We start from the raw sequence: 21,212 nt of genomic DNA on the forward strand, positions 1-21,212 counted from the left end.
GAGGTTTGTTGCTGCTTTGACACTCTCCTGGGGTGTTCCAAATGAAATCAGAACGGTGTTTGCAAGAATATTAGGGAGAGAAGCTGACTGCCACAAAAAAAAAAGTGGAAAAGCAGTCCATGAAGCCACCCACTGTGCTGTGCCAGGGTAAGTTTAGGCTCAAGGTGAGGAGAAAGTTCTTCACAGAGAGAGTAGTTAGCCATTGGAATGGGCTGAGCAGGGAGGTGGTGGAGTCACCATCCCTGGAGGTGTTCAAAAAGGGATTGGTCTTTGCACTTGAAGCCATGGTTTAGTTGGTCCTGAGGTGCTGGGTGACAGGTTGGACTTGATGATCTCTGAGGTCTTTTCCAACCTTGTTGATTCTATGATTCTATGATCTGCTGCTGCTGCTACTTCCTGCACTGACCATGTGGTCAGGGCCTATTTTCCCAGCTGCATCCATGCTTTCTAAAGGACTGAATCCATTGTTGTTGACATTGAAAGGAAATAATCTATCTCAAAGGGAAAAAAAATCTGATTTTTTTTTTAACTGTATGACTATACTTTTCAAACAGCAGATTGTTTCAAACTTTTCCAAACAGCAGATTGTTTTAAAATGTAAAATGCAGCTCAGTAGGAGTTTTCTTATTGTTACCAGGTATTTAACATCTGTTCAGAGGTGAGCACATTGCAGGTCACTCCGAGTGCCTCATTGACACCTTGTGCCTGCTAACTGCTGTGGTCCAGGCAACACCAATAAAAATACTGAAAGAGACAATGAAGAGATTAACCTGATTTGGGTTTTTTTAAAGTCAAGATCAACAATAATGTACATGGCCATGCAGAGCAGGAGGAAATTGCGTGCTAGATTTGTTCAGGAGGTCAGAATCAGCAGTCCTAACAGCAGTCCCCTCAGATATAGGGGCTGTCTAAAAGAAGGTAATGAGAAAGATCTAAGCATGTATGCTACAAACGTCCTGGCAAAATCTTCTGAGCTGATTTCCTAAAGTCAAGCGGATAAATGCAGACTTACACATTGTCCTGATATTGATAGTTGCTTACTGCTTTGAAAATCATAGCTGGAGGAGCTGTATAAGTGAAGCTAGATCCATATAACCACAAGTTTGAAGATTTGTTATAATTTTTTCTGTTATTTACTTAACTTTCACATTTAAATGTTCTGTATTTTTGCTAATGTGTCACTAGTAATAATGTAACAAGCTTACAGTAGATGCAAGAGTGGAGTGAAGCACAGAACCAAAGGAAGCTGAGGACAATATGACAGAGCGAGCATGTGGTGGTAAGTAGTATAACTCCAAGGCTGTAACCAAGAACAGTACTCAGGAAGAGAGAGAGGAGGGAGCAATCAGCAAAGAATTTGGAACACTGCAGAATCCTGAAAGTGAGGTTGAACTCCAGGCCTAACCTAGTTCCTGCTGAGGTCAGCAGAGGTGGGGGGATCAGGCTGCCTGTTGTATGGAGAGAGGCAATGGTTTACTACACCTTCCTGCTGCTCATCAAGAGCTTCTGGAAGAGGTAGGAGGTCCCTGTGAAACCTGCCAAGAATTTAAGTATTTGCAGAGATTGATAGGGATGGTGTCTTGCCAAAAAAATACTACCTCAGTCCAACACTAGCACTCCTGTTTTTCTTAGTCAAGGTAAAGCTGAAGACAGTGTGTTTGCATTCAGACCTCTCCCAGACATTCTTAATTCATGTTGTGGCACTATAACCCTTTACTATCTTCTGTTTCACAAGGATTTCCAGAGAAAAATAGCAGATCCTTTACTTCTGGGTGTGAGTTTTAACTTCTTTTTCTTGAAGAGCCCCCAAAGCTAAACAAGTTCCATCACCCTGATTTTGGAACAGAGCCTTTCTCCCAAGTACAACCATGCCATAATTCCTTATTTGTATCAACCAGGACAGTCCCACTGAAACCAGACTTTGCCATAATGTGTATTCTGGCCCTGCTGTGAGTAAATGAAAGGCCTTGTATGGGCTAAGAGGTGCACTGACACTAAGGCCACTGCCAGCCTTAGTGGACTACCTCTTTCCCGTATGAGAAGGAATTCCTTCCACAGCTTTGAGATTTGGCTCACCACATGGACACACAGACACACAATCAGTATGCTACATGACAATACAGTGTATATGAGCTCATGCTGCAGAGCTGTTTTGTTTGAAGGCAGGCTGTAAATACTCAGCCACACAATTGCCAGGCAGAAGGATTAGGCCTTTCTGGCCACCCAGCAGCAATTTCAGCGCTTCCAGACATAAAGGCTATTCAATATGTAGTCACTAATTTTTGAATCCATGTCTTCATCCTTCCCATTCTGTGTATTAATCACTTAAAGAAAATCTGCAAACCTTTTTTTTAATGAGCTGGGAAAGTAAAATCCTCAGGTAGGTTGTCTACATGAATAAGTTCTTCCTTGAAAACTCTAACAATGGGTGTATTTTTGCTTCAAAATAGGATCAGGCTAAGGTAAGTTCAAATCAGTAAATTGACTTGTCTCTTGTAATAACCAGGCAGAAAAACAGGTAGTTCAGTTTTCTAGCTGAAGAGATCCTGAAGACTGACCAGAAATCTTACTGCAGTGCTCGAGACAGCACCAGTAGAATGTATCTGAAGTTCATTTCACTGTGGCATCTCCCTGCCTTTCCCTGATTTGGAGGCTGTGCTGCTGGTTCACAAGTATGCACTACCTCTCCCTCCTTGAGGAAGCTGTAAGCTGCAGAATGAAAAACAACACTGATCCTCTGAAGACCATTCCTCTCTGCTGAAATTTCTGCCAAAATTCATTACAGAAGAGTGTTACCCATAGAAGGAGTTCCATGTATCTGTCCCTCATACTCCCATGCTCACCACCCCCAGCCAGCCTTCCTGGAAAGCAACAGAGGTCCCAGCAGCCATGGCAGATACGACTCCTTTGACAGCAGGAGCCACTAGATTTACCTGCCGTGTATTTGTCTTTGTTGTGCTCTTTCAGTGTGGAAAACACAGAAACAAGTGGCCCAAAGTCTAATGAATATTAATCAAATTAATCCCTGTCCCTCTCCTTCTTACTTGAAAACATAACAGTTTCATATTGGGTGCAGTTTGGTTTGATCTTTGAGAGTCCTTTATTCTTTCCCATCATGCCCCTCCTTCCTGCAGTGCTATCCCTGATTTTTGCACAAGTGTTGCCATTTATATTTGTTAAAAGATGACTATTTGGGAGACCCCTTTTTAGTTCTACACAAACACTAATCCAAATGTAGGCCTCCCATTTAAATTAAGAGCTGCAAATTGCACTTTATTTCCCTGCAATGTGTGCTTGTGTCTTTGAAATTATGGAATCTCCAAATGGTTTGCGTTGGAAGGGACCTTAAAGATACCTAGTTCCAACCCCTTGCCATGGGCAAGGACACTTCCCACTAGACCAGATAGCTGAAAGCCCCATCCAACCTGGCTTTGAATGCTTCTAGGGAAGGAGCATCCACAACTTTTCTGGGCAACCTGTTCCAGTGTCTCACCACCCCCATAGTGAAGACATTTTCCCTAATATCTAATCTGTATCTACCATCTTTCAATTTTCATAGAATCATAGAATCAATAAGGTTGGAAAAGACCTCAGAAATCATCAAGTCCAACCTATTATCCAACATCTCATGACTAAATAAATCATGGCTTCAAGTGCCACATCCAATCCTTTCTTGAACACCTCCAGGGACGGTGACTCCACCACCTCCCTGGGCAGCACATTCCAATGGCCTGTTACTCTTTCTGTGAAGAACTTTCTCCTCACCTCAACCCTAAACTTCCCCTGGTGCAGCTTGAGACCATTACTTCTCATTTTGCCATTAAACTCCTTGATAAAAAGTCTTCTCTAGGTTAAACAGTCCCCTAAAGGTTAAAAGCATCAATATTGTACAGGTAATGATTATTCTTCCAGGTTGTGGTGGCCAGGCTCTATCTCTGGAGCCAAGCAATGTCTGAGGTAGCTCCTTTGTTGAGGGTTACATCACATTGTGGTGGCAGCACTGCATAACCCAAATCCCTGGTGGAAAGAGAAAGCGAGCCAGCAGAGTTAAACACAGTATGTCTGGGATGAACTTGCACCCAAACCCACATGCCTCCCATGGGTTTGCCATAATGGAGCAGCGAGGTCCCAGGAGAGCTGCTGTCCTCTCCCGCTCTTCCCCTTCACCTTCCACCCTGGGAGGCACCTCGCTTGTGGTTCACAGCCCATTGACAACCCTGCTGTATCATTTCTGGACTGTGAAGGTTGTCCCAGTTATACTAGTCAAAACATAAGATGCTGCAGCTTTGCATCACAGGCTCCTGGTGTCTGAAAAGTTTGCTTAATGATATTTCTTCATTATTATTTATTTATTTATTTGAATGCTGGCCCCCTGCCTTAAAGTTCTTACATGTGGCATCAGTGTAACCTTTTCATTAACTTACAAACCAAATGCAGCATTGACAGTACTGGGTTATTTTCCGTGTGTCACTGGATGGGGAGAATGTGCCTGTTTTGAATGGCTGGTGTTTCATAATGTGGGACTCAGGTATGTACTGGGAAAAGCCTGCCTCACCCTCTGCCAATCTGCTGCTTGTTGCTGTAATTATAATGTACACTGGTAACCTAGGGAATTAAAAAACAAGCCTTAAGTAGCCTCACTTCTTCACTTGTGCAATGGAGTCCTTAGAAATTCACACGGAAAATATTAAGCAGGGTAGAGATGTGATTTTGTGCATACGCCCCTGTGTCTCTGATTGCCTTTCTCGACATGGTATTTTCCTCAAGGTACTTGATTTCACAGCTTTTGAAAGCGTAGGGTTGTTTGGGGGGCAGGGCTTTGGTAAGTTTTCAAAAGGACTGGAATATCAAATCATGTGGTATATATAATCATGGGAAGTTCTTTCTCTCTAACCTTACAAGGCTTGAAGATTTTATGCTATACTTCATTGTGCAACACAAGAAAAATACCTCAGGAACAGAAATGTCTTTTATTCCGCTCCCCATGTATCTGATGCTTTATTCCCTCAGGCACTACTTGTTTGCCAAAGGATTGTTTAACCACTGTTTGACAATTTCCAAATGGGAAAAAATGCTGGGTTTCATCCAAAGGAAGGGAGGAGCTTTTCAAAGTTTTGTATTTAATTTTGGTTAAAAGTAAACAACTTTACTCTTTCAACATTAGTCATGCCTGTTGTATAAAGAACAGTGTAAAAGTGCTCAGCAAGAGTGTAACATTTTTCCATACTTTGTAATTATTAACATTTGGATTTGGGATTGAATTGGATTGAATAAGTGGCTGGATGTGGCATACAGGGGGTGCTGGGCATCACTGGACGACTGAGAGTAACTGGGAGTAACTGGGAGTAATTGGGAGTACCAGAGGGTAACTGGTAACACCCCTCCCCCACCCCCTCCTCCCTCCCCCCAACCTCCTCTGTAGGCAGAGAAGTCTCTCCTGGCTGGTATTATGCAAGGATTAACCTGACTTTCAAAATAAGGCAGAATGGCAAGGGAGGGAGTTTCACCCACCACACGAACTCTGCTGGCACAGGTATGACCACACGCGCAGGCGCTTCTGGTGGGGACAGAACTCTCACCAGCTAAAAAAGGCTTTTTCCTCCCCAGGAAATCCCTTATCAGAGCAAAAAAATGCAACAGTCATAAAAAGCAAATCCTGTATCCCAGGGGGAGTCTGCTTCTGTGGGTAGAAGAGGTGCCTGCTCTAGGTGTTTCTCTGGCACAGCAATAGGGAGAGAAGGGGTGTTGGCTGGGTGGACCCATTACTGCCAGCAAGCCCCGACTGCAGAGTTGGTGCGAGGTTAACAGCGGCCAGAGGGCAATAACCGGCAGGGCTCGGGAGAGGCGGGGAGGGCGGCCGGGCCCGGGAGCGAGCGGGACGTGGGAAGCGGTTGGGATACCAACGGGCTGCGCCATGTCGTGCTCCTGCTCCCCAACCACTTCTGCCCTCCTGGGAGAAGAAGGGCAGCCCCAGACTCCGCTCCCTGCCGCCGTGAGAAGTCGGCAGGAACACCTGGCGAAGTGAAAGGAGCACTCCCCATCAACAGCTCCTCCCAAACTCCAGAACACTTCCTTATCTCCCACTGGCCACTTTGCAGGAGTATTAGGGGGCAAAAAGAAAAAAAGAAAGAAAAAAAGCACAGTGTGGAATAAACAGAATGACCTACTTTACAATAAGAAAAACAAGAAAGGGAAAAAAAAAAAGGCAAGCTCACTCTGTCAAGGTTTTGCTCTAATTGCCGGCGCGGCGTTGCATAACCAAATCGGGAGCTCCTGCCTGTGCCCTGGGAGGCCGGCAATCTGCCACAGGGCAGCGAGGTGCCGTGCCCCTCTCCGACTAGGCTCCTCCGGTGCCCGCCGCCGGCAGGAGCGTGGGTATGGGCAGGGCGCAGGGTCCCCTCCGGGCGGTGCAGGGAGGGAGTCCCCAGCCCGGCAAGCAGAGCCGAGCCGAGCAGGGACCCTGCCGGGGTGCCCCGGGAACTGGCGTCCAAGCAGCTGGGCGGGGACGGTGGCACCGTGGCCGGCTGGCGTGGCGGGGTCTCCCGGGGTCAAGCTAGGGGGGGGGTGGGGGGGGGGGGAAGGGGGCGCCGGTGCAGCGAGGGATTTCGCTATAGACACAAGCAAAGGCGGGCATGCCGGGGTTTGCTTGAAGCGCTGTAAATCCATCCTTCTTGCGGGGCTGACTTTTTGGTAGAGGGGTTTTATTTGTATGGTTTTGGGGGTTCCCCCCCTGCTTTCCCTTTCGTTGTCTTTCCAGCTTCTCCTTTTCTTGGATTCTCGCCTGTCTCCTCCCACAGAACGAGAAGGGGGGGAGGAAAAAAAGGTCACGTATGTTTGGAAAAATATGTAGGTCAGTGGAACATTCCCTGCACTTGTGCACGGGAAGCCGGGGCGGGAGAGCTCCTCTGCAGCCCTCGCTACCCATCGGCCCAGCCCGGCCTTCTCGGAGCCCACCGCGAGAAGGTGGGAGGCGAGAGCCGGGTTCCCTTTCCCCCGTCCCTGACCCATTTTGCTCACCAGCCTCGGGTTTGGGTGTCCGTCTTTGCCCTCACCCCCCCTCTGCCCGATCTCTGCCGAGGAAGGCGAGAGAGCGGCTGAGGAAGGCGGCGCGGAGAAGCGCCGCGGCTGCTGCCAGCCGCCGGGGCCGCAGCTGCCCATGGGCGCGGGGCGCGGGGCGCTTTCCCCCAGAGCCGCCGGCTGAGGGCTCGGGGCGGCGGCCCGGTGGCGGGGGCAGGCGAGGGGAGGCGGCGGCGGCGGCGGCGATGAAGGGCCGTCAGAGAGGATGCCCTCGCCTCACCCTCTGGGCTCCAACTTCACGGAGAACTATCGGCTCCGCAGCCCCCGCGCCCGCCCTGCCTCTCCCGGCCGCGCGTCCAACTTAATGCCCCAGCAGGAGCCTCAGACAGCAGACCCTCCGGCCCCCGGCCTCCTCCTCTCCGCGCAGCAGCCTGGGCTCCCGACGGCCTCCCGCTGCCGGCGGAGCCCCTGGCCCCGGCGCGCGTGGGTCCCGCGGCGCCCGGGGTGGCGGCAGCGCGGTATGCGGCGGCCCCGCACACCATGAGACACGGCACCGCCACCGGCACCAGTGGCAGGCAGGAGGCGGAAAGCATCCCCGGCTCCTCATCAGCGAAGAAGAGTTTACCGGCTCCCGAGGCCGGCCTCCTGCGCTGCTGGAGCAGCGGCGGCCGCTGCCGCAGCGGCACCGGCAAGCACCGGAAAAGCGGCGGCATCCAGCCCAGTGGCACAGGCACCGACACCGCCGGCGCCACCGGCACCGGCACTAGCGGCGGCTCCCGCGCCCAGGTGGCCACCGCGGACAGCAGCAGCAGCAGCAGCAGCAGCGGCGGCGGCGGCGGCGGCGGCAGCGGCTGGGGCTTTCCCGCCGCGCTCCCGCAGCACCGGCACCCCAGGTAACGCGTGGCCCTATGGCCTCGGCCCTCCCTCCGCCCAGCGGGCGCCCACCCGCGACATCCGTGCTGAGCAGCGCCCACTCGGGATTCCCGTCCACACGTGTCCCCCGCGGCGGTGATCGGGGTCATCTCCCCTCCGTCCCACGGCACCGCGGGGGCGGCGGACGTGCCCGGCGCTGCCGCTCCTCGGCCGCGGGAAAGTTTCTGCGTGGGGAGCGCGGCGTGCATGTCCCGACCGGGCTGGCAGGGTGCGGGAAGGCTGGCCCCTCCCTTTGACAAAATAAGTTGCCCCCATACCAGTCCCCCTAGCCATCTCATTTTGGTATGGTTGGGTGTTTCCTGACGTTGGGGTTTCATATAGGCTGGTCTGGAACAGGATCTGTTTGGTCAAGGAAAACTTCCAGTCAAGACCACTGGTGGTTTTGAATGGGTAAGGCTCTCTCTGAGTGCCAGAGGTTGTATGGGGTACCGGGGCAGCCCCACTGCTGCTGCAGCCCGGTGCCGGGCTTCCACTTGTTTCTCTTAAGTGTTCAGAATGGAGGGGGAAACGTGAAATCCATGGCTGAACGGTAGCACGGGGCTTCTTCCTGAAGGAGTTGTGTGGTGGTGTTTTCCAAGGTGGACATAAGCCTGATTGGTAAATTAACGAGCACACTCACTCAGAAACTTTCCTCCATACTCCTTAACTGTCTCCAGGATGGCAGTTTACTTTCACTCAAGTGACTCAGAAATAATTAGTGGTTATAAGCATTACAGCCAGCAGAGGAACGTGAATCTTTTCATGGTGCTAGATTCTCCAGAAAGGCTGTAGGGTTTGACTTTGGATGGGCATGGCTAACCTGACTGTTCGTCTCAACAAGTGGCCACTGTGTCTCAAAGTTGAAAATTACTGCTTCCTTACTCTGAATTTGTATCCCACTGTGGGTTTAGTTTGCTTGGTGATGCTAAGTAATTAGTGTTCAGTTTCCAGACCTAGCCAGCTCATTCACTGATCTGTGTCTGATTCTGAGAACTGTCAGCTGGTGGAGGGCCCAATCCTGCATTAAGTTTCTCTAGAGGAATATGGACACGGAGTTGCTCCTCAGAGATGACTTGGAAGCAAGAGTATTTGGAGAACATAATTGCCAACCTGTGCACTGTCTTGGTGAGCGTGTGAAGATGAAGGTATTCCAGAACCCAGAATCCAACACCACGGTAATTCCTCAAACTGGCGGCACTCCTGTGCCCTGCTCCAGAGCCTGCAGACAGCAAACTTGACTAAAATTGCGTTTCCTTCTCACAAATAAAGGTGCCACCCTGCATGCATGCAGGATTGAACCTACAGAATCACGATTACTGCCCCATTTTCTAGCCCAGAGCATGCAAGAGCACTTGAAGGAGTTGTTATTTATCCTAAGAAGAAATATTATTTGCAGTTAAAATTACCTACTGTTTTCCAGTACAGTACTCTGCTTTCAGGGGCATCTATATTTTTTTAAGCTGAAACCTAGGCTGACATTTTTTCCAGGTTGAGTGCCTGCTGAAGATGGATTCTCTTTGGGAAGTTTCAGATCAAACAGTTAATCTATTTCTGAGAATGAGGTTAGAAGGATTTGTATTCTTTGGCCATGTATCTGATTAAAATGGTTTAGGTATACATCGTGTTGCATTAGGAGGCCTTGATCTTTCTTTTTCTGTGTATCTATATTTTTTTAGCTGTGTTGAGAGACACTTTCACTGAGACAGCTGGATTCTTGTGGGTTTGTGTTTTGGAGCAGGAAAGATATTTGGCTTGCAATGGGGGTGTGTCATGTTTAGCCTATGAAAAACTTCCAGAATTTTTCTCAGTTATCATTTTGTCACAATGCTCAGGTCGCACACTCTCGATGGAGGCGTGTTAAGAGCTTGACCTTAATGGTATCACTCACTGAACATGCTGTTAGCACAGAGCATGCTGAACATCCCAGTGTTGTTAGGAGCTGCCTGTCTTCCAGGAAAGAACAAGAGACCTCCAGCTGGTGGATGAAGGGCTAGGTGGACTTTCCCCTGCAGTTATTCTTCCCAGATGTTACTGCTATGGAGAGCACCATAAAGAGGGAGCATTGAAGATTATCCACTATGTCTTTGGTGACGGGGTGTGCCTACTGATGTAGAGGCAGTGTGGAGAAGGAGGGAACTATTTAATCCATAGGTGTGGAGCCAACAAATGGTGAGATACAGGTTGGACTTGATGATCCTTGGGGTCTCTTCCAACCTTAGTTATACTGTGATACTGTGATACTGTGAGACTAGAATGGAAAAGTAGTATTGGTTATGAAGGCATAGGGAATAGAGTTAAGCCAAAAGACTTGAAGACTTGATAGTCTCACAGGTGAAAATGCTTGGGAACAAGCTGCAAGGTACTGTAGGTAGATGTGGAAAACCCAGACTAAGAGAAGTAATGGTGGGCGGAAGAAGTGATCAGAGACTTGTGGTGGACATGGACAGAAGATCTGAGCCTGGAAACCCAGCAGTTTCTAGTCTTTCAATGATTGTATTACGGTACTGCTTTTTTATATTTCACATCTTCCACCTCATGCTGCCTAGTGTGTTCTTCTGTCCCTGTTTCCATTTTTGCTCCTCTCCTCTGGTCTTCTCACAGAAATTGTTGCTGCCTTGTTGCCATGAGGAGCAACTTCTTTTTCCTTCAGTCATGGATCCTGGACTAGAAGAGGAGCTATTTTCATCATGCAGCCTAAGCTCTGCAGTCATGCTGAGCCCATGTGTTTGTTCTCTTTATCCTGTATCCCACCATCAGGCAACATTCCAAAGAACAGGACCTGGCAGAGGAGCCAGTCTCAGGCCTCCACTGTGTTGTCTGCCCACCTTCTTCTATTGCTGGGTTTGTCACAGACAGGGTAGTAATGCCCGAGTTAAAGTCCCACACTAGGTTTTTGTGCTGAGGACCTAAAAGGCTCAGTCCAATTGGTGAGTGCTGCTGTAGACTAGGGTGGGGGCTCCACTTTTTAAACTGGAGGAAGAGCTTATAGCTCAGTATATGGACAGTACATCAAAACAGCGAAGCTCCATGGATAAAAATAGTATGTCATCATGTAACTGATGTTGTATCATCATACATTTGTTGAAGGTAGGAAGAATAAGATGAACAACTCCTCTTTTTGACTTACAGCTCTGGCATTCTTTAAGGATAGGATGTTTTATACAGCAATCATTATAATTTAAATAATCTTTACAGTGTTCAAACATAACTTTTGAGCAATCAGATTACTTATGTCACTGTACAACAGATGATTGGCAAGTACCATACCACTGAAAAATGGCAGTCTCTTGGTCTCTTCTCCCAGGCAACCAGTACCAGAACAAGAGGACACAGTCTCAGTCTGCGTCAGGGGAGGTTTAGGCTGGAGGTTAGGAGGAAGTTTTACACAGAGAGAGTGATTGCCCACTGGAATGGGCTGCCTGAGGAGGTGGTGGGGTCGCCGTCGCTGGGGCTGTTCAGGGTGAGGCTTGACAGGATGCTTGGTTCCATGGTTTAGTTGATTGGGTAGTGTTGGATGATAGGTTGGACACGATGATCTCGAAGGTCTCTTCCAACCTGGTTTATTCTATTCTATTCTATTCTAATTAAACAAATATGTATTTTATGTGTGTTTGGTTGCTTGCTTTCTTTTTAAGCTGAATTTAAGTATCTTCCATTTGTATTTATAGCTTTGCTTCCAGGCTCTTAGGGCAGATGCACTTGAGTTTCAAATTTTGTAGAGGGATCATTATCTGCACAAAAAAGTAATTTTCCTCGATTTGGCTTAGCTTTCTGTTGATCCTTGCTCTTATTGAAACTTACTCTCAAAAAATTAGGCTGGGGCCATGCAAATATTTGCATTTTAGCTAATTTATTTCATTTTGAAATAATCATCAGCTGATAGACTGACTTGTTCTTTATGAAACTTGATTACTGAGGTTTGAAAAAGAAATACCATGTAATAGCATTTAAGCACAATGCATAGATAGTGGTGAATTTGTTTGTGTAGTGGTGCTTTTGGAATTTCACAATGTTTTGGGAGGGACTCTGTTGAGATCTGCTATGGACAACTGGCATGCATATATATACACACACACACCCCAGTATATTTCCAACTGTGTTCAGAAATCCAAGAGCTGTAGGGCGGGAAAGGCACGGGGGTGAGGAGAGCCATGGTCATGTAGGCTTGTGCCCTGAGTAGGCATCAGTCTAACCATAATGCATCCAGTGACACTTTGGTAAAACATTTCTGTCCCTTTATCCAAGGACCATGGATTAGCGTGTCTTGCATGTTGCCTGCCACACTTGGGAGCACCCCTAACACCAGTCTTAATCTTGCTTCAGTCTGAAAATTCACCTATGGTTTCAGAAAAATAAAGCTCTCATAGAAGTTAGGTCGCTGGTGAGCTTGGACCTTTGTGACTCTGAAATAGTATTGCCACATTCTTTATCTGGTAATTTGTCAGCACCTGCCTACTTTTTCTTGTCCTCTCCTTTGCCTGTAAGCTCTCTAAGGCAAGCATCTCTTTCTCATGTGCCTAGTGCAGCAAGTAGCATGCCCAGACCTCAAAGGTACTCTAAAAATGACCACATAAATGGTAGGAACTAGGAGATTGTCTCACCTTCTCCTGTTTGGGCACAAGTCTGTGTAAAACAGCTGGGTTTTTGCTGGCCTGATTATGACAGAAGGTGTTTTTCGGCTCTTTCACCACTCTTCTTGGGGATCTGTGCATAAAATAGAAGACTTCTAGCCAAGTGAAATGACGATACAGAAAAAAAAATCTGAAGTACATTTATGTGCATTTGAGATTAGAATGGAAAGTTCAGGTGTGAAACCTCTTTGCCATTTCAAAACATGCAAGAAGTGCTAGCATGGCAGAGCATCATCTACTGGGATATTTCAGTTACCCTTTCTCTTTGAGTATCTTCATGTCAGATGAATGTAATGTGCATGTCAGGTTGCAAGTCAATAGAAGAAAGTGTGTGTATAATCATAGAAATTCGTTGCTACAGGTCACTGACGATGCAGAAGCCTAGATAAAGTCTTCCATGGATAACTCATAAAAAAAAAAAATCAATGCAGTGCTCAGATGTGAGTTTGATGAAAGATGAAAAAAAAAAGACAGATAGAACTAATGGTGTTTAATAAATGGTCATTTAATAAAGGATGGAAAATAATTGCAACAAATGTCACTATTTCGCAGTTTAAATTGTGGTGTGCCCTCGTCTTCACTATCATGTGTTGTTGATCCCCCCGCCTCAAAGGTGTATAGCACCAAAGGAGGAGGAAAGCAGAAAAGGTGCTCAGAGGAACAGAGCAGCTCCTGCTTGAGTGAAAATGCTGAGACAGCGATGCAATGGAAATCTTTAAAGTTATCCAAAGCATGGAGAAGGCATACTGGGAATGATTGTTTACAGCAACAGAAGCGGAGGGCAGTGGGTGAAGCAGGCAGTTATAGGGATGGAAACAAAAGGTGATGGTTCTTCACATAATGTGGTCAGGCTGTTGAGCTCCTCACCACAGGATGTGGATGCTGAGAGGTTACATCAGCTAATGAGGTGACTGGATGAGTTCATGGAAGAGAAATCCATCAAGGGCTATTAAATACAAAACCACTGCCTCTGGCTTAGGAAGTTTTGAGCTGCAAATTCTTGGAAGCTTGGTGAGTATCCTGAGGAAATGTCACTGTTGGTTTCCCTTGTTCTTGTACTCATCTCTCACCACCCTTATCTAGCCATGGCTGAGAGGTAGTTCTGAACCAGGTGGTCTTCTGCTCTGTCTGCTCTGTGAAATGAAGTGGGCTAGTGTCTGACTACTGTAGGCTCCCAAGGTTAAGGGGCTCCTGGTGGCTTGCACCTTCACTGCTCAGGGCTGGTTCTGTTATAGCATGTCAGCTGTGGGAAGAGCTAGTTAGAAGAAGTTAGCTGAAATGCTCCAAAGCAGAGCCCTTCAGAACTTCAGCAGCGCTGCAAAAAGCAGGACACAGTGCTCAAGCTCGCTCCCTAGTGTCCTGTTATTGAGCTGTGCAGGCATAGAGAGGATAGACAGCCTTATCTTCTGGGTTCAAGTAGGTTCAGGAAGCAATTATATTCATGGAAGCAATCCCACCAAGAGGCATTGAATAGCAAGGTACAATGCCTAGCTGAAGAAGTCTCTGCTCAGAGACTGTAATATTGCTACATGGCTGCCCTGCTCACGCAGACTTCCCAAGCCTTTGCTGCTGCCTGGTGTCAAGGAGAGGTTTTGGGTCAAGGTGGTCATCTTCCCTGACCTGGTATTGCTGTAGTTACAGTTTTAGCTGCCTGTGCAAGACTGGGCTTCTGAACTGAGAATGTGAGGAAGTGTTGGAAATGAATTTTCTTCAGATATCCACTGTACTTAAGCACTGGTTAAGACAACAGTGTTGTGCTGGCTGCTGTTGACTAATCCAGACAGTTTACTTAATCACGTGAAAGGCAGATTTTAAAGCTCTGGATTGCACATACCAGGTCTGTGCTAAACCGAAGGCTATATTGCTTTCACTTAAGCAACGGCCAAAGCACAACACATTCAGATGCAGCCCATGCTGATGATACATGCTAGCTTTTATCAAAAAAACAGCAGCAATCCCAGACTCAGCAGTGCCTAAGCCCTGGCATCTGTAAAATTTCTAGATGCTAACTCATACAGAAACTCCAGTGCAGCACTTAATGGAGCTCACAACTGCCTAGCTGCATATTTTTGGGCTACCTTATGTAATAAAATGGCAGGCCCTTACACTGCCTGCGTGAGCAAGGTTGCATAAGCAGCCTGGGGAAAAAACAGGAGCTCCAAAAAGCCTTCCTGAATCCTGCACATCTTGTTTGTTTTCAGTTAATGTTGTTTAATAAGTGATATTAGCCCACTCCCCCTCCCCCTAAGTTATCTTGGAGCAGTGATACAGATTTAATTTCTTGTATAGACATCACATTTTAGAGAAGTCATCAAACTTTTCAGTCAATTGAGCAGTCTGCTGTCTGGGTAGCCTCAAATTTTCAGTAACTGGCACTGAACCCACTTAAAAATAAAAACGTATTAAAGACAAAACCCTGAACAAGGCAATCTATGCTTTTCATTCTCAGTTCTAATTTGGTAACTGTTCTTGAAGTTCATCACTATGGTTTGTTCTATCTTGGGATAAATAATTCATTATTTCAGCAGCTGTACGTTTTGGGGTTTTTTCCCCTTAAAAATAGACAATACAGTTCAATCATTGGGAAGAAAACAGGCACGAGAAAATCACAGTCAGCTTCAAGAGGCTTACAGATGGCAATGAATTTCTTTAAGCAATAATAATTGATTTTGATTAGTTATTATCATTTTGTCATTGATGAGCAGGCCAGACTGTTCTTCTCTCAGTTCACTCTGTTAGGTGTGTCAGATTTTTAAGCTGGAGAGCATCTGTAATAAGGCAGCTCCCATTTGTAATCTCTAAATCAACAGGTGGATGTAACTGTGCAAAACCTGGGAATTACTGATTATCTGATTGAGTCAGTGACTGAGTGAATCTATCATGGAGCGTGTCCTAGAATTACTGGTTTGGGATGCCTCTCATTAATGTCATGGAGAACTGACATCATCTTTCCCATGTTGTGGGTAAGAATGGTATGCTTGCAAAATCTTGTCAGTAATACATATTATTACATTGTGCAACATGATAAGCTGGAGAAGAGATATTTTTTCTGCTATTCCTAGCTCTTTACTTATGATTCCTAGACTTTACTTATGATATTTTGTCTTTTTCTGGTTTTGACATTAAAAACAGTAAAAAAATTTACAGTGGAAACTTTGCAGTAGACAATACCCACATTCCAATTACGCTTCCAGTGAGAGTTCCTTTATTATGACTTCTGAAGAGGAACAGTGCTGTTTGATTTCTGCATGAACCATTAAGGCTACTACATAGTCAGGCAGAGTCTTCATCTTGTTCATCAGATGAGCACTGATTATTTTGAATTTGCTTTACCTTTGGTTAGCAAGCTGAGAGGAACATTGTACTCTCCAATCTACTTATCCTTCTTTTTTGATATTTGAATGCAATATTTGGGAAAGGTACACTTTCACAGAACCAGCCTAATCAAGCAATAGTTCTGTGAATCAGGTGGGTGCATTTCTAAAAATTTCAACAAGAGCAATTCTGAGAACAAAATTAATAGGGTCATTCACATTCACTCTTGTGTTGATATTTCTCTTCTGTAAGAAGAACTGAAGAATCTTGCTTGTTTTCTGAGATGTTACTGAACTCAATGAAAACTTTGCTGAAATAATTCTGAACCTTTGATTGTTTGTAAGGTGGCACAAGTCCATTTTTTAACCTTTTTTTTTTCTTTTCCAGAACAAAGGACCTTATTGTTAGCTGATTCACATTGATGTTGCTCAGCTGGTTGTAGCAATTACATTTATACTGCCTGGCTTCTAATATCCATATTCTTCAAAAATGTATCATCTTTTTTTTTTTTTGACAACAGAATATGTTGCTACATCTTGCTGTTATTCAAGTATAAGAAATAAAGCTGCATTACATGCAAGCCCTATGAGGAGAGGCTGAGGGAGCTGGGGTTGCTTAGCCTGGAGAAGAGGAGACAGGGGTGGCTTTATTGCTCTCTACAGCTACCTTAGGGGAGGTTGTGGACAGGCAGAGGTTGGTCTCTTCTCCCAGGCAGCCAGCACCAGAACAAGAGGACACAGTCTCAGGCTGCTTCAGGGGAGGTTTAGACTGGATGTTAGCTAAGTTCTACACAGAGAGAGTGATTGCCCATTGGAATGGGCTGCCCAGGGAGGTGGTGGAGTCACCATCATTGGAGGTATTCAGGAGGAGACTTGATAGGGTGCTTGGTGCCATGGTTTAGTTGATTAGGTGGGTTGGATTAGTTGATAGGTTGGACGTGATGATCTTGAAGGTCTTTTCCAACCTGGTTTATTCTATTTATTCTATTCTATTTGGTACCTCTCTCACTGTCCTCATTAAGACAAAACTCCCACTGAAATCAAGTAGAGTTTGGCTAACAAAGAATTATTGACTCAAGCTTCTGAAGGGTCTAAACTTTATCTACCACTTTTTGGGTTTGATTTTTGTTGTTGATGTTTGGTTTGGTTTCTTATGTTGATTTAAAAAAAAATTATTATTATTTTACTTTGTATCTTACCTTGTGTTTTAACTGTTCCCTCTCCTTATTTTAGATTTGTATTTTTGAATCTTCAGCTTCCTTCACTAGGAGCTTTTTTATTTTTACTTCAGCCAGGCTTTAGTACTTTCTACTTAGCACCTTGCCCTCTCCTCCTTTAAACTCTCCACTTACTGTCTAGCTCTCTCTTTCAGTTATCCTTCTGTTCTCACCTTCACTGACTACATCACTGCAAGAAGTTGATATACATCATGAATGTTTCAAGGAATTTCATTTAGCTTGCTGAGACCTCTTCTATGTACAGGTGCCTATATTCAGGTTCTTGCCTTAGGGAGAAGCAGCAGTTTGTAAGATTGGTGATAGAGACAGAGATTTACTTGCACAATATTCACCTCTGTAATCTTTCCTTCTGTGTAGGATCTTAGAAGTTCTTCTGAAGTATTCATGCAGGGTTTCAGCAGTAAATTGAGTTTTGGAGTGATTAAATAAATATTTGGCATAGTATAGTAGTCAGAAAAAATACTTCAGGATTTTGAAGTCCGTGTAAAAGGGGTTTTGTTGAGGGTGACAAAATTGGAAATCTCCACATAAATGGGTTTTATTAATAATTCTGCTGTGCAATGTTATGAGCTTAGACCTCATATATAATGCTTTCTGTGCATCATTTTTCTGATCCGTAAACTAGGACAGCTTTATAGGGTATTGTGGGCTACAAGCAATTCTGGGTGCCATTCATAGCCAGGTATCTAAGGAGGATGCGAAGTGAGTGGCTCTGGGATGCTAAATATACCATTGACAGAAAGAGGAGCCACAGAGAAGGCTTTTTGGGGTATTGATCCATCTAGGTGGTTAGGATACATTAGGCAGTATCTTGTCACCACAGGCACTTTGCTTCCAGCTGTGCAATGCCTGATGGCATCGGAGCTTTCCCCTTGATGTCCTGGCTCTTCTGGTGACATGCACCTCTTAATTATTTGCATTTTTCGGATGGAAAGCATTTTGAAAGTGCCAGGTACTGTTATTGTCTTGCAACTTTGACTGAAATTCAAGTTCTTTTCCAGAAGACCTACTTTGTTCTTGTGAAATAAATAGTAGGTATATGGATTCTTAATGCACAGCGTAGCATTTCAAGCTAATGTCACCAGCTTACTGTTTCTCAGCATCTGGATCCCCACAGATGTACTTCTTAAAGCACAAGGCAAAAAGCTAAACTTGCTTATTCTCCCTTAAATAAGCAAACACATTTTCTCTTACTGTAATAGTTACAAATAATTTTTCATGGTGTCCAATTGCCTGTTACTCTGGCAAACCCTAAAATGTACCCAAAACTACAGGCTTATAGAGAGAGAGTAATTCCAGTTAAAAAGACGTTTCTTCTTCTTTAATGCAATTTCTATTTGATTTTCTTGAAACTCTCCTCTTCCAAAGAACAATTTAAACTATATCTGAACAATAGATTGATTGTTGTCGCCTGAATGAGAAATTTGATGATAGCTTTTCGGTTTCCATTAAAAATAGATTATTTTTCAGAGGACTGAAGGATAGAAGTTCAATTTTTAACTTTGAATTTCACATTTCCTTTGCCTGGTCTATAATTTTTTTTCCCCCTAAAGCTCTAATTGGCATTAGACTTGGCATATTTCTCTGCATATTTTTTTGCCAGTGTGAAACTATTGGAGGGTCATTGCACTGGTTAATGAAAGAGGGCTGACATTCTTTGTAAGTTGTATTTAAATATTCTTCCATGCAAATGTTGCCTTTTCATGAAAACAAGTTTAAAGAGACATCTTGAAAAATTTCCCTAGAAGCTTTGAAAAATGCAGGTTGCATTCATTCAAAATCTGGCTATCCAGTGGTGGGAGGTGATGACACATTTCAAATTTGCTGCTGTATAATTAGGAGGGGATTCCATGTAGGAGACACAAGCATAAAAATTTGGTATGGCTCTTCACAGTGCTGCTAGTTTTGCAGCTGAATCCCTCAGTACTTTTCTTAGAGTGTATAATCAGTTACACTTGTGCTAATTTAATCAATTATTCTCCTGCACAAACAAACAAACACACACAAAACCCAGCTAATTTCAGACTGTCTTTGAAACATCATAACTAGAGCTTACACTTACAATGAAAGAAATATAATTTTCAAGCCTTCAGAGTGATTTTTTAAATGACAAAGATATATTTGGGAACTATCATACTTTTGGGTACCAGCAGCTGTGTATCCTTATGCAAAACTAGATTTGGCTGAAAGACCAATTCATAAATATTGTATCTGAAGATTGCAGCAAGCTTCCATATTTGCAAGAGATAATGTAAAATGTGCAGCACTTTTTTCTTCACTCTGAGAGGTTTCAGCTTAAACAGCTCAGTCTCCCAGATCTGATGAATAATGGCAAACAAACAAAAGTATCCATGGCTTTGTGAATCATGAGGGCTGGAGACCATTCTGTCTGTGGATGAGAAAAGGTCAGCCTGCTGTGGTCAGTCTGGACACCCTCCTGTGCACTGCCAAGCAGTGAAATGGCTGGGAGGCAGGAGATGTCAATAAATAACTCGACTTCTGAACTCCATGACTTCCCATCTTACACTCTAGGAGCTTCCAGGCAAGCAAAAGACTGCTCCTAGCTTCGTTGCTTGGAGAAACCAAGTGGGAGATGGAGGAACCTCTCATTTCTCAGTTAGAAAAAGAATACTTTTTTCTAGACCTCATCTGCCTTGATCTTCTGTTTGGGGAAGTGAAGGCTGTAGTGGGGGAGGTAAGACTTATCTTTGATCTGATGGCTGCTTTCTTTCTGAGCTGCTCTTCAAGAAAAACTTTTCCCCCTTAGGGATGCAGCATTTTCATGAAAGAAGCTCTGAGAGCAAGAATACTGTGGAAGATCCTGAGCTTGCCTGACATGTGCTTGACATTTTAGCACAGATACAGCAAAGCAGCTTTATTCAGGTAAACACTTAGGCACATGCTATTCATTACACATTTGCTCAGAATTTTGTCTGAGTTTCTCTGCTGAATATGGAAAGACTTAAGCACATATTTAAGGGCTGAATGGGTCCCCTGTCTGACTCATATATAGCTCAGTGAAGACTGGTTGCATGGAAAGGGAGCAGTCATCGTGGGAGCAGGGCAGCTCAGAAGTGCGATGTGCTGTCTGAAAATCAGAACTGGACAAAGGGGCCTTGTTCTTCTAGGAGGAAGCTTTTTACCTGTGCAGCTGTTGTAGTTTAAGGCTATGCTTTTAAATTTTTTCATAGATTTTGAACAGAAAGTGTTAGAATGCAAATAAATCACTTTTGGGTGTAAAAAGGAGGTGGTGGTGAATGGTGCCACGTCCAGCTGGCGGCCAGTCACTAGTGGTGTGCCCCAGGGATCAGTGCTGGGCCCCATGCTCTTTAACATCTTATTGATGATCTGGATGAGGGCATCGAGTCCATCATCAGTAAATTGGCTGACGACACCAAGCTGGGGGCAGGAGTTGATCTGCTGGAGGGTAGAGAGGCTCTGCAGAGGGACCTCACAGGCTGTACAGATGGGCAGAGTCCAATGGCATGAGATTTAACACAACCAAGTGCTGGGTGCTGCACATTGGCCACAGCAACCCCATGCAGAGCTACAGGCTGGGGTCAGAGTGGCTGGAGAGCAGTCAGGCAGAGCGGGACCTGAGGGTACTGGTCGAGGGTAGGCTGAACATGAGCCTGCAGTGTGCCCAGGCAGCCAAGAGGGCCAATGGCATCCTGGCCTGCATCAGGAACAGTGTGGCCAGCAGGAGCAGGGAGGTCATTGTGCCCCTGTACTCAGCACTGGCTAGGCCACACCTTGAGTCCTGTGTCCAGTTCTGGGCCCCTCAGTTTAGGAAGGATGTTGACTTGCTGGAATGTGTCCAGAGAAGAGCAACAAAGTTGGTGAGGGGTTTGGAACACAAGCCCTGTGAGGAGAGGCTGAGGGAGCTGGGGTTGCTTAGCCTGGAGAAGAGGAGACTCAGGGGTGACCTTATTGCTGTCTTCAACTACCTGAAGGGAGGTTGTAGACAGACGGATGTTGGTCTCTTCTCCCAGGCAGCCAGCACCAGAACAAGAGGACACAGTCTCAGGCTGGATTTAACATGCTAATGTGTAAACCTGTCTCAAATATCTAATCCTGAAAATGTTTTACTTTCTTTTTTG

At 45.4% G+C, this 21,212-nt stretch overlaps 1 protein-coding gene across 5 annotated transcripts in view; it reads left to right on the forward strand.

Annotated features, from left to right (window-relative positions):
- Positions 1-7,250: 7,250 nt before the first annotated feature.
- Positions 7,251-21,212, forward strand: part of NPAS2 (neuronal PAS domain protein 2) — a 133,968-nt gene continuing 120,006 nt past the window's right edge. For 4 of the 5 annotated variants that reach the window (XM_054163175.1, XM_054163177.1, XM_054163176.1 and 1 more), the window contains exon 1: positions 7,251-7,910. In XM_054163175.1, the coding sequence (XP_054019150.1) occupies positions 7,558-7,910 (353 nt within the window). In that variant the 5' untranslated portion in view covers positions 7,251-7,557. The remainder of the gene's footprint in view (positions 7,911-21,212) is intronic. The other variant, XM_054163178.1, reaches the window with a different exon arrangement.

The sequence above is a fragment of the Dryobates pubescens genome, chromosome 7 (genome assembly GCF_014839835.1).
Source record: "Dryobates pubescens isolate bDryPub1 chromosome 7, bDryPub1.pri, whole genome shotgun sequence".
NCBI classification, from domain to species: Eukaryota; Metazoa; Chordata; class Aves; order Piciformes; family Picidae; genus Dryobates; species Dryobates pubescens.